Source organism: Neoarius graeffei, chromosome 25 (assembly GCF_027579695.1).
Source record: "Neoarius graeffei isolate fNeoGra1 chromosome 25, fNeoGra1.pri, whole genome shotgun sequence".
In the NCBI taxonomy this organism is placed as follows: domain Eukaryota; kingdom Metazoa; phylum Chordata; class Actinopteri; order Siluriformes; family Ariidae; genus Neoarius; species Neoarius graeffei.
Genome location: NC_083593.1, coordinates 10,130,039 through 10,143,960, shown reverse-complemented (window position 1 = coordinate 10,143,960; position 13,922 = coordinate 10,130,039). Strand labels below are relative to the sequence as shown.

Below are 13,922 nucleotides of genomic sequence, written 5' to 3'. Positions count from 1 at the left end.
TAGGTGACTTTTTGGTCGCAAAATTAATGTACTTGTCGTTGTCAAAAAATTATGTTTGATATATCATTTTGAAGCTAAAAGATTTCTCTATCTAGTGATACTGTTTATATATGTTGTCAGAATATATTGTATTTTATGCCAAAGAATACATCCAATGGTGGAATGGCACTTTAAGCGGTAGTCTCACGACCCGGATAGTAAACAATAAACATGGAGGACATGGAGTCGTTAGTGTTGCTGGTCTTGGTGCTGTGGCTTGTTGTTACCGACAACGCCAACAGATACTGGCAAGAGCGTATAGATGAGGCGAGGCGCATAAGGCTTCAGAAATTCTCGTAATTCGTTCTTCTTCTTCTGGGTTTACGGTGTTTACAGATCCCAGCGTGATCGTGGGCGTGTGAGGACACTCCTCCTCACCAATCAGTGCACAGGGGAGTGTCTCCTCACGCCCCCAGCCCCACTCGGCTCGGTTTGGCTCGCTTCAGCCCCACTCCAAAACCGTGCGAGTTTTGGGAGCTGAGTAGGGCTGAAGCGAGCTGAGTCGCGCCGCTCTGGGGTAGTCGAAACGCGAGCCGTGTCGGGCTGAAGTGAGCTGAAAAAGGGTAGTGGAAAAGGGCCAATAGTCTTCCAAAACTTTAAGGTCCATTTAATGCCTTGTTGAACAACAACAACAAAAGTGGCTTGAATCACGCCACACACATCGATTTCAGCCAGTCAGCAACAGGGGGCGTTCATGCACAGGATGAGGGGGTGTGACAATGGGGGTGTCGTAATTGGTGTTGCCTTGCCAATGCACGTCTATGGATTTGGGGGCGGAGCTTCTGAAGACAAGTGTGACTGTTGAGTTCAAATATCAACAATGGGCCCCGTCCTACATTTTGGTTGCCTGGAAACCTAATAATAATGAGTGTGTTTTTCTTTCTCTGAGCCTACTTTAGACTCTGAGCGACGGATTTACCCACCCCGGTCCATATACAGGTGTTTTGTAAAGCTCTAGTGTTGCACGGGGACAGATGGCTGTTGTATTAACCAGCCTACATGAACACACTTCAGATGATTGGCTTAAAGGCTTACAGTGCAGAGCATTTATTATTTTCCTGGTCATCATAAGGTTAAAAAAAAAAAAAAACCGGCTAGAATCCTGCAGTCAGTCTGGTCTTTGGTCAGATTCTGGATGATTTTGGTTGTGTTAACTCTTGTTTCTAGCAGTGAGCACCCCGTGTACTTCACTCCTAGTATTTCACTGAAGCGTCGGATCAACTCGTATAAGGACGCGAGTAGGAAGCGTGAAATTGCTAACATTTGCTGGCATGCCCACCCATGACAAGCTTTCATACTTTATTAGCCATCTCGGCCCTTTCTATTGCGTCAGGTTGCATAAATGCCAAGCAGCAACTTGGGTGGAAACTGGGGTACGAGATACAATATAAGCTACAGTATGAGCGTTTTTAGCATAAAACGGGATCCTATATTTTAATTTATTTGGAATTCCCAACAGTCAAACACAAAAAATGTGCTAACAGTAAAAATACAAGAAATATTATACTAGACAGTAGGTTGAAAATTAGTAGCACATGCTGGTGTTTTCATCTCGAGAAATTAGAAATGTTACTCATAGGCATGTAGCACCACTTGTATCCCTTTTCCACCAAATCAGTTCCAGGGCTGGTTCGGGGCCGGTGCTGGTTCACAACTCGTTCAACTTGCAAGCCAGCTGAGAACCAGTTTGCTTTTCCATAGCTCACGGTGCTAAGGGAAGCCACGTCAGTTACGTTGCTGTATACGTCAGTTACGTCGCTACGTTTGCATAAACCTTGGGGCGAGTATCGAAGCAAAAACAACATGAAAGAAGCAGCAGCAACAACAATAATAATAATGGATGACTTCGCGTTTGTACAGCTGCTGCTTCTCGTGGCTTAAAAATGGTGATCTTTCGCGGTCTTGTTATTGTTGTTGGGCTTAACAACTCCGCCCCCCCGCTGACGTAAGCGGTTCTTTCCTCTGGCCCAGCAGAGAGTTGGTGCTAGCCTGGAACCGTTTTTTCTGGCCCCAGAGCCAGTTCTTTCTCAGTGGAAACAGAAAACGCGGTTCCAAACTAAGCACTGGCCCCGAACCAGCCCTGGAACTGCTTTGGTGGAAAAGGGGCATCTGAAGCCGTTTTGGTAATGCCCCAGGGCAGTTATTTCGGGATAACAAGATCAGGACCCGAATGAAATGAATGGAGAGAGAGCCATAATTCAGTGTTTGTAGTCGAGTCACTAAACCTCGGGTCCGAGTCCAGTCTTGAGTCCCCAGCATTCAAGTCATTAAAAAAATTTTCGAGTCCGAGAACAAGACTCCGGCTGCACCATTTGACGGTGGCTGTTTTAATACAATTAACGTTAGCTTTTTCCCCGAACATGCCGTATGAACAGGTGAATGTGCTTCTCTTTGTCAGGGAGTGTGAAGTATTCTGCCAGAGATGGTTGGGAGACGGATGTAAGTGCAGAAGGTGTGTTGTTTAACACGAGTAAAGACAAGTAAGCAATCCAGAACAGCAGGCAAAATCGTAAAACAGTGAAACAGGCAATGGGTCAAGCGAGGCACAAACAGGCTATCGTAGACTGGGCAGAATCAAAGACGAGAAACCAGGAAATCAGGAAACCAAACAAGGAAATAAGGCTCGGTAATGTGTAAGCAACGCAACTCAATACTTCGCAAAGTAAGTGTATTTTTATATCGGCGCTGATTGCGCCTTAATCCTGTGCAGGTATGAGTCGTTTACGGTGCACGTGTGCGAGTCCGCTTGGCATGCGCGCTGTCCGGAGTGCGCCCGAGAGTCTATCTGGTGCACGCACCAAGGCGCACAGGTGTGACACTCTTGCACCAAATTAGTACAAAGATTAATGTAGATATAAATATCTTATGCTAGATTATTATGGCATGTTACAAAAAAATAAAGAAAAAAATCTCAGTCCTCGTCTCCAATTTATAGGGGTGTTCACACCGGCACATATTTGCATCGATGCTGCACCGTTGTATTTTGTTGCAATATATCTTACACCGGTGTAAATTTTGTGGAGCGTTCACACGTCACAAACCTGCTTACTAGAGAGAAGCGTGTTAGCACCGGTGCAGCCCCACTTGCGGTCACACGGCAGTTTTTGCGACCGTGCTATACGATAGTAATAATGCGGAAATGAAATATGCGCATGCGTGAAAATGTACTTCCTTTTCCCGGTTGTCATGGCATCACCAAGCGCCGGGAAAACAACATGGATGAAGACACCAGTGTTGCCAGATACTGCTGACGTTTTCCAGCCCAAAATATGTTCAAATCCGCCCAATCTGGCAACACTGGAAGACACGCAGTTCTGTTGTTGATATTCGCCATTTTGGAAGCGCGAAATACCAGGATGCAAATTATGTAATGCCCGTATGTAATCAACTCTCCTCACGCGTAGCGAGTCTACCCCGTAGCGTTCAGACGTCCCATTTTATATCGGTGCTGCCCCGCAAACTAGCATTTACTCCGGAGTAAATTTCTTAAACCACCTCCTGAGCAGGGTTAGATTTGCACCGGTTTAAGCCGCTTTCAGGGGCTACACCGGTATAACTTTGTACCGTGTGAGCGCTCTACCGGGGCAGCCCCGGTGCTACACCGGAGTAAAAGTTGCCGTGTGAACACCCCTTAGGAGTCCAAGTCTGAATGCAGTTAATGTACAAGGTCAAGTCACGAGTCCTTAAAATTAGGGCAAATTAGTAAAATTAAAATCAGCCGTTAAAATTAGTCGGATTTGAGTACTACAAGCCTGCCATAATTGCACTTTCATTGGCCGCTGGGATAGAAAAACTGCATCATCAAATTATCGAATCTGATAAAAATTGGTGACTTTGCCCCAAAATAAGGTTTAACCCTTTGGTGACTGACCCCTTGAAAATCGTTCCTCCAGGAACGATGACGTTTCAGTTGTCAAGACAACGGAAAAACTAAAATACAAAACAAAGATACGTCACAATGCTCTTGTGCACAAAACAAAATGCTCTTGTATTTTAGTTTTTCCGTTGTCTTGACAACTGAAACGTCATCGTTCCTGGAGGAACGATTTTCAAGGGGTCAGTCACCAAAGGGTTAAAAAGCCCCCTCTCCCCCGGGTTCTTATTCTTTTACGCATGCACAAGTTTGTTGTACAAGGTACCTCCACTTTAATATTTTTCCCGGCTCAACCGCATAAAGCAGACAGTTGGATCTTTGAGAGGAGGAGCAGGATATCTGCTTACAACTGCCGTCTTTTAGCCTTACAAACGTTCCCCATCGATTTCTCTTCAACATTGTTTGTTTAAGCGAAGTGGTTTGTCGCCATCTTTATTCCGTCTTCGGTTTGACGGCTTGTCCCGAAAGTATCGCACCTTCATGTGCTTCTTGTCTTGAGGATTTCCTCAGCGTTCCGTGTAGTTATCCGTCGCCACTAACATGTCCAATCACTTGACCTTTTGCCCGTTTTCGACTGCGCCTTTACTTAACGATTCGGACTCGTTATAAATTTCTTCAGCGTTTCCGCACAATTGTGCGTTCTTGATTTTAGAAAAGATCGCACGCTGTCTGTACAGGCGAATTAATCCCTGTGAAAGCTGTAAAAAGAAGAAGAAGCCTTTATTTTTGTGACGTGTACACTCAAGCACGGTCGCCTCACAGCAAGAAGGTTCTGGGTTCGAGCCCAGCGGCCGGCGAGGGCCTTTCTGTGTGGAGTTTGCATGTTCTCCTCGTGTCATCATGGGTTTCCTCCGGGTGCTCTGGTTTCCCCAGAAGTCATGCGGTTAGGTTAATATGGGATAGGCTTGGGCTGAGGTGCCCTTGAGTGAGGCACCTAACTGACCTCTTCTGCTCCTCGGACCTGCTTGATCCATCCTGGTGCCCTGTGTCTGGTTGGAGTCTCATCGCATCGCTCCTGTAGAGGACGGCCCCATGTGGACAGTTGGCGGTCGCGCCTGGAGGACGCTCTGGACTCTTGCAGTGGTGTTTTTGTGGCTGGGGACTGCAGTTGACTTGCTGACTTTAGGACTGTGGTTGTCGTGAACGGTTTTGCGCTCGGGTTTCCGTCGGTGGGGGGTTTATAGCATCAACGAAGCTGACTTTATGTTAGGACTGTTAATGTTATAGTCATGTTGTCTGTTGTTGCCCGGATGAGGGTGGGTTCCCTTTTGAGTCTGGTTCCTCTCGAGGTTTCTTCCTCATGTCGTCTGAGGGAGTTTTTTCCTTGCCACCGTTGCCGCAGGCTTGCTCATTGGGGATAGATTAGGGATAAAATGAGCTCATCAGGCGTGCAAACGGCGCGCTTTTCAGCGCATTCCGCTTTTTCCCCGGCATTTTGGGTGACTTGTGTAATTTGTGCAGATCCCAAGAGTTTTTTTTTTTTTGGGTGGGGGGTTGCTGTCCGGTAATCCACTCTGGTAGTAATGATAGACCCGAGTACTGTGCAGACCATACAATGTTTGGTTCCCCCTGGTGGATATATGGAACCATTGACAGCAGAGAAGGTAAGATTGACAGCGTAGCTGCTGGCTGCTGTTATAATATTCAACAGCGTTCCGTTACAAACTGCTAGCTGCTACACTGTCAGTGGATGGAACCGATGGCTGGGCAATCTGGTTGCTAAGGAACGTGACTCCCGGGCTTTTCCTCAGATAGGTGTGTTCATTTATCAACTTGCCGAATTTCATCTACTAGTGTGTATTTCTTTGGAGCCTTGGTGACTGGGAGTAAACGATCAGCGTTGAAGTGGAAGTCATTTACTCGTCTACAATCAAAGCGTAAGTGTTAAAATAATTGTGCATATATATATATATTAGTGCTGTCAAAAATGTCGCGTTATTAACGCGTTAACTTGACTCAATTTTAACGGCGATAATTTTTTTTTATCGCGAGATTAACGCTCTGTGACATGATGTAGGTTTTTCATAAGCTTTTGAAACTGCCAGGAACTTGGAACAGAGACTTTGCTTAGAAAACCGATAGCAGCTAGACTGTAATGCCGCGCCCCGCACAGCCAGAGTCCTCTGCCCTCCTCCCCCAAAGAACCAGCGCGGGCAGGGTGCGCTAGTAGAGATGGGATTTATGGCTCTTTGATGGGATCCGCATCTTTGTGATCCGTTCTTTGAAAAGAGCCGTTCAAAAGACTGGCTCATTTGGCTCTTTTTAAATATTTATTCAGTTTTAAGAAGACAGCGTCTAAAGAAGCCAGATCCCTCTGAACTGTAAACTCAATGCTATCCCAGAAATCCTTCCTGTAATATGCAAATTTGGCCGCCTCTGATTGGACAGCGCGACGCATCAACAGACAGAAAGTGTAAAAGTACAAAATGTGTTAAGTGAGCTGAAACAGTAAAGATCAGATTCAATGCAATATTTATCAACGAACAACTTAAACTTAATATAATAGTGTACTTTATATTATAATCAAGCATGTCAAGCTTACCGGCACTGTGTAACCTGTCTCTCTGATTGGAGTTGTAGACTAACTCAAACAGTAGATCACTTCACTCATGGTTCTCTTGCTAGCCCCGTGCCGGTGCTTGGCTTAGGTTTCACTTTGCAGTGGCTGTGTCAAGACGTGCTATGCTTTGCAATAAAAAAAAAAACATTGGTACAAAGCAAGCCCATTCACTTTTTTATGCTGATAAGAGAATTACAATGGTTTTTTTATGTGACAAAAATGTGCGATTAAATTGCGATTAATCGCGAGTTAACTATGACAGTCGCGACATTAATCGCGATTAAATATTTTAATCGCTTGACAGCACTAATATATAATATTAACTTTGTCTCTCGTAACCTAGCCTCCTTCATCTAACCATGTTAGCCATGACCTATCCTTGGGGTAAAAAACGCCTGAAAAACGTAATGCTATTTGAGGAGTTGCATGATGACTGTATATGTTCTCAACATAGTGTCTACATGGGTTAATGACTATTGTTTTTTGTTCCTAGATAATATTTAAGTGCCGTAATACGTAACGCGTGCAAGAATTGGTCTTATTAAAGCTTGTGGCTGTCTGGCTTAGTTAAAATGCTAACCGTTAGCACCCGACTAGCTGCTATTTTAGAACATCGAGTGATCAGATGGTAATGTGTAACCCATGTGTGTGTTATGAGTTCGTGGTGCATACATCCAAGGCACTACACAAACTTCAGGAAGTGGCAAAGAAAAGGAAGAAAAAGGAGTAAAGATGGACTGACTTTGGGGTGGGGAACTGAAGATGGATTGGGAACTGAATTAATAAATAATAGTAATTAATAAATGTTCTGTTTTGTTGAAACTGTTGTCTGACTGATATTGTGTGTGTGTGTGTGTGTGTGGTGGTGGGGGGTCCGCATCGCCACGCTACCTCACTCTTTTTTTTTTTTTTTTTGACCATGGTTGTGTTTGCATCCCTGCTCATATTTTAAGTCGTTCAAATTCTGTAAAGCTGCTTTGCGACAATGTTTATTGTTAAAAGCACTGTACAAATGACTTGACTTGAAGTTCCTTCTCTGCATTTAACCCACCTGAAGCAGTGAGCGCGCACGCGTACCCAGAGCAGTGGGCAGCGATGCTTCAGCACTCAGGGAGCAGTGTGGGGTAGCCTGGGCCCGCCCATCCTAAGCGTGACGCAACACGAGGGCCTGTTGCGAGCTTAGTCTGGCCAGGCAAGCTATCTACAGCTCTTCCAAGCTCCCGAAAAATCGGGAACCAATCAACTTTGAGCATCTCCAACGGCCCTGGGTAGAGGCGTGTTCAAGGCACTGACGTAGTAGAACTGCGACCGGAAGCCATAGATTGTTTACAGAATCTATGCCGGAAGCGCTTCATTCACTAGAAACATTACGAACATGGAGCAAGTTCTCATTGAAAATGGAGCAAAGAGCAGCCCTGGAGGTATTTATTGAAAGGAAGGACGTTTTCGCCTTGCTCCCGACCGGCTTCGGTAAGAGTTTAATCTACCAGTTAGCCCCGTCGCATCGCATACATCAGAGGAAAGAGCGATGTGATTGGTTTAAGCTTCGTCACAGCCTTTTCTGGCTTCGACCAGTAGCAAACTGAAGCATTTCAGGGAGGCGGGTCAACCACGGGCTCTGGGAAACGGTTGGGCTTAATATCTTGGCCAGACCAATAGCTCGTAGAGCTTTGCAGTCGCGTTAGCCAGACTAAGTGTGGGGGGGTTTGGTGCTTTGCTCACGGGCGCTTTAGCCATCATACAGAGGGAGGGGAAAGTGCTGAGCCAGCTTGCTTCTTGGTTGATGTTTGTAATGCGGTGTAGTGTAGTTGTAGAAAGAATGTGTTAAGTTGGAGAAAAAAAAATAGCTACACAACATCAAATGAAGATGTTTGCGATGAAGTTGACTGTAATACTAATAACTCGGGCACAAATATATACATTTGTGGCTGTTGTTGAACGTTAAAAGCACACACCTGTACAAAAAACTGAATTTATTTATTTATTTTTTGGTAAAATTTACACTCTGCTATAAAAAGATTGCCGGAGAAAGCAGTAGTGTAGTCTGGATGTCCATGTAAGTAAGCCATGTGTACACACACGCGCGCACATCACCTCATAAACTTCTCTGTTTTTCTCGTTTATTTGCCAGCGAGTGGCGATACCAGGCCCTCCCTTCCTACTGGGCGCGTGCACGGTGTTGGCAGCCTTCATCGTGGCGCTGTTCATCCCAGAACGGCCGACAGCGGGTGCCAAGACGTGCCAAGAGCTCAAGAGGAGCAGCAGTCTGACAGGAGCGCACGCCAACACGCCACTTCCGGGCAGCGACGAGGATTTCGAACCTCTTCTGGAGGACAGCACTGTGTGACTGACCGTCTGATTTCTCCTCCAGCAATCGGAATGAATGAATGAATGAACGAATGAGCGATGCCCCTGCAAGCCTCCCGGGAGAAATTTTTTTTTTTTAAATTGTTTTAATATTAACACGGTTCGTTGTTTAAACTTTTTGTTTAAATTTGGAACCAAAGTTTACCATGGATTTTTTTAAACTCTATTTTGCCACAGCTAAAGGGCTTGGATGCGCTGTAGCTGAAATGGAGTGTGGAAAACTTAGCGCTTTGTGTTTTCTAGATGCAACGTCGAGTCAGGTTTAATGGGCAAAGTGCAGTAACGTGAATCGCTTGAGTTTAGAACGTCTAGATCGTAAGTTTACCGTGTATCGAAAAACGCTCAGATGGTTTTTAAGCGATTATAGCTCTCTATAGGTGTTTATATGTACATTTATCATCTTTTGGATCCAGAGCCATGAGATTATCGCGATTAGTGATGGATTGAGAGTTTTTTTTTTTTTTTTTTTTTTTAAAAAACAAGCCTTAAAGCTGCATATCTAGTGCCGTATGAGTGTAGGAAATAATTTATTATTTATTGGCGCAGCATGGGATGTCGTCATAGCCACGTCCTTATCGTGATGCGTCTTTTTACATTGACGACGTTATTTTAACAGGTTAGGCGGATGGTGCTAATGGAGTTGCTGACCGTGACGCAGTTACTGTGAGGCCATTTGATCACTTTTTTTTTTTTTTTCCTTTTGTGTAAAATGTTTCTATGCACAAGTTACGATCATTTAACGCCATTTTTATTTCAGCTTGTTTGAATTGGTTTAAATGTCATTTTGCGTATAAAATGATTTAAAAAAAAAAAACTATTGTTTTTATACTTTTGCAGGAAAGTAATGATGGTGTTTGTGTGTCCAAAATCTTGAAAGAAAGAGAGAAAAGTCTGCACGCTGTTCATTTAACTTCAAGAAAAGCTATTTTGGATTTCCGTCAGACTTTGTGTTTGGAACAGCATGCAGATTTTTCTTGAAATCGTATTTTTCTCCTGTGGTCCAGGATGTGCATAACATGAGCTCGTTCTCAGTCTTTGCACATCTACAAAACGAAATAATTCCATTCAAGTGCATCACCAGCTACCTCCTTTCCCCCCCCCCCCCCCCCCCCCCACGCTCGAGGTTCTGAAGGATCTAAAGCGTTTCCTGCTACAGCCAAACTCCTCCTCCTCCTCCTCCTTTTAATTTCCCAGGACAAATCTCTCAAATGGAAAACCTCATATTGATTGATTTTTTTTTTCCTCTTTTTTTTTCCCTCCCTTAACAACTTGTATTTTCTAAGAGTACTTGTACACACATTCCATTTGTCCACAAAGAGCTCGAAGAGTGTTTGCAATTAGTAGTGAGCAATACGGACACACTTCTATCGAGGTACGGGTTAAAACGTGACGCCGTTTCAAGTTCACGAGGTGTTGATTGATATTTCCGGGATTCCTCCGTTTCCACGTTGAACAGTTAAAGGTGCAATAGGCGATGTTTTTCGTTTTGTATTAATACAAACGGTGAAAATGCTGATAGTTTAAAGGAACAGTCCACCGTATTTCCATAATGAAATATGCTCTTATCTGAATTGAGACGAGCTGCTCCGTACCTGTCCGAGCTTTGCGCGACCTCCCAGTCAGTCAGACGCGCTGTCACTCCTGTTAGCAATGTAGCTAGGCTCAGTATGGCCAATGGTATTTTTTGGGGCTGTAGTTAGATGCGACCAAACTCTTTCGCGTTTTTCCTGTTTACATAGGTTTACATGACCAGTGATATGAGACAAGTTCAGTTACACAAATTGAAACGTAGCGATTTTCTATGCTATGGAAAGTCCGCACTATAATGACAGGCGTACTAACACCTTCTGCGCGCTTCGGCAGCGCATTGATATCTGAGCTCCGTATCAATGCGCTGCCGAAGCGCGCAGAAGGTGTTAGTACGCCTGTCATTATAGTGCGGACTTTCCATAGCATAGAAAATCGCCACGTTTCAATTTGTGTAACTGAACTTGTCTCATATCACTGGTCATATAAACCTATGTAAACAGGAAAAACACGGAAGAGTTTGGTCGCATCTAACTACAGCCCCAAAAAATACCATTGGCCATACTGAGCCTAGCTACATTGCTAACAGGAGTGACAGCGCGTCTGACTGACTGGGAGGTCGCGCAAAGCTCAGAGAGGTACGGAGCAGCTCGTCTCAATTCAGATAAGAGCACATTTCATTATGGAAGTACGGTGGACTGTTCCTTTAAGCTATTGGATTCAGATCGGGCTGCCGTCAGTCATTTTACAGCTACACACAAAGCCTCTTCACGTTCTCGTAAATCATTCTGAGGAGAAACGTACGTGTTTTATAGAGTCGAAAGCTCAAGTTTGCATGAACCACTCGGTTTTGGGGGCAGAGCTTTGCAGACATTGTTCATAATAATAATAATAATGCATTTAATAAAAGCATGATGATGCGGCAATATTAATAATACATTAACAGCAGCTTAGTTTTATAGTTAGAGATTCCGTGCAGCCACTGAACAGAAATTCATGATACATTTCAACAATAGTGTTACCACTTGAATCTCGTTAGATGGTAGCGACAAGATAGTTGCGGTGCTCGGTGTGTCGTCTTGGAGATGACAGGATGAGCCGAAACCTCGATTGTCAATTTTTTTTTTTTTTCCCTTCTTCTTCCATTTTTGGTCGCCAAACAAGCAAGAGGAACTAATTGCAGGTGTGAGTGGGGAACCGAACAAAAGTCGGACCACGCAGCATGTTCAAGCCAGTGGTTTGGATTTGGAGCTTTAGAGCACCTGGTTAAAGTGAGTTTGAATAGGAACTTTGGTGGAAAATTCTCTACACATGGAGCGATAAATCACTTTGTTGCATCCTATTGTGGACGTCAGGTTAAAGTTGAGAGGGGTACACGAGGGAAAATTCACCAAAATCGAGGCGCGGGTGCGTTTAAGCGTTTTCAGACTGACTTTCCGTTCCATGGCATGACATTTCTGTGGAATGTCTACGTTCAGTTTCTGTTACCAGAATCCATACCTTGAGTAGAATTAACGACTGGTAGAGCAGATCAACAGTCATCCTGCTCACTACTACTTACAACCTCTTAATCTTTGTCTTTTAAAAAAATAAAAAAAAATTCTGGCACCTCGGCTTTCCATACAGATGCGGGTGATTGTGTATGGGAGTGCCCAGTTTTATGCGTTCCCATCCAGAGGTTTGGATTGTCTCAGATATCATCATCTGCTCCGTATTGTCCATCCGCTCGTCACTATGAGATGGCACCGTCGACGAAAAACCTCTCTCCCTCCCCAATGTGAACGGCTATTTCTAGCATTCCAGCCAACTCTCCTGTCAAACCAGCTCGCAGTCATCGTTACTGCCGACAGCATTTTTGCAAATTTCTTCCTTCGCCTCATGTCAGCTGCCCGTGGTGAATGTGTCCCAAGCATGAGTTCTTGCAACGTGCAAGATGGCAGAACAGGGCCGCGTTCCAGTTACGGTTTAAACACACCCTCGTTGACTTGGTTCCAGAACGTATATGCATACGGCACCTGAAAGATCGTAGAAACGTGACTGGTTGTCTGCTTGGTAACTCTATAATCAGCAAAAAAAATAAATAAGGGCAGACGAAACTCTATTAACGAAAGCAATAAAATCTTTGCGATATGAAAAACTTCCAACTTGAGTATTTTAGCAGCTATTCATGACAAGTGATTACCTAGCTAACGAGTTTACAAGCTACTTTGGCTTTGTACATATTCCTAATGTATTGTAGAATTAACCAAGGAACTCACTTGATGCCAATGGAGAGAGTATTCAGGAGTTCTCCTTGTGCTGCAAGTGGCCACTGGTGCGATGATTGATTTGATTTATTATATACACGACGAGACTATGAGGGTGTGTTAAGTGTTACTGGAATGTTAACTGATAACATACCAGTTATCTGAAACCCTACTATGTCGCGATGGGCATGCGTGGACGGTCTGTAGCGCACAGCCCGTCCCAGTTATTCTGACAATGTAACATAAAAACAAACTGTCAGTACTATTCTATATATAAGTATTTTAAGGTTGTAAAATATTGTACATGTACTGAATAGTGTAAACGGAATATATTGTTGCTAGAACTTGCTATATTTTTGGACCCGTACATGATTATATGAAGCGTATGAATTCTGTGAAACGCCAGTCTCTGGAAACATTCCCAGATGGCCCATTTCACCAGCTCTGGCCTAATCCAGCTTTTCTAGAGACTGCAGAGGTGCCCATGCCAGCTGTCTCGAGTATTCCTGTAAAGATCTCTGCACTTTCTTGTTTTTTCAGTGAGAGAGAGCACAAAAAAAAAAACACGTGCCTGAAATGTAAAACCTGATCCAGACCTGAAAAGGAGTGTAAATACATACTGTGTACTGCTTTGAGTGCTGACATATACAGCAATTTCTTTATCTATTACGTCATGATTATGTCTTGATGGTATCTGTGGAGTAACGTGGAATAAAACGGAGGTTACGAAAAGAAAAGAAAAGAAAACGGTCTCTGGTGGGTTGTTTTGGCACTCTCGCCCAGTAGGGGGTGCTGTAGTGATATTTATTATTTTTCTGGGGACTCCTAAATACAGTAGAAAATAAACACAGCAGTAGATGGATAAATTACACCATTTGCTGTAAGTCTCATTCTCACCGTCACGTCTGTTCAAATTTCGATTCGTTAGCAATTTTCGATCGACTCTTTGATGCGAAAGCGCAATCTTTTATGATTTTACCTCCCCTCATATCGGTCTTCCCACATGATTTCCTACGTTTTATTCAATACCCTAACGATTTCCAGAGATCCATGTAGTAATCATTAGATTTCTGGGTGAAAATTCTGATATAAACCTCTTCAGTCCTGCCGTGAAAAGATATTTGTAAATTTATTGAAGTCTTGGTTTGCTGCTTCGCACTGGACTATGGCAGCACCGATGGGAGAAATAAAAAGCATCATAAACTAAACCTAGCACTCTGATCATCTCATCTGTAGCCACTTTATCCTGTTCTACAGGGTCGCAGGCAAGCTGGAGCCTATCCCAGCTGACTACGGGAGAAAGGCGGGG

The 13,922-nt window shown here is 44.0% G+C and overlaps 1 protein-coding gene across 1 annotated transcript in view; it reads left to right on the top strand.

The window, feature by feature from the left end:
* Positions 1 to 9,934, top strand: part of mfsd14ba (major facilitator superfamily domain containing 14Ba) — a 47,506-nt gene extending 37,572 nt beyond the window's left edge. Inside the window, exon 12 of the mRNA XM_060908151.1 lies at positions 8,605 to 9,934. Coding sequence (XP_060764134.1) covers positions 8,605 to 8,820 — 216 coding nt within the window. The 3' untranslated portion in view covers positions 8,821 to 9,934. The remainder of the gene's footprint in view (positions 1 to 8,604) is intronic.
* Positions 9,935 to 13,922: the final 3,988 nt, after the last annotated feature.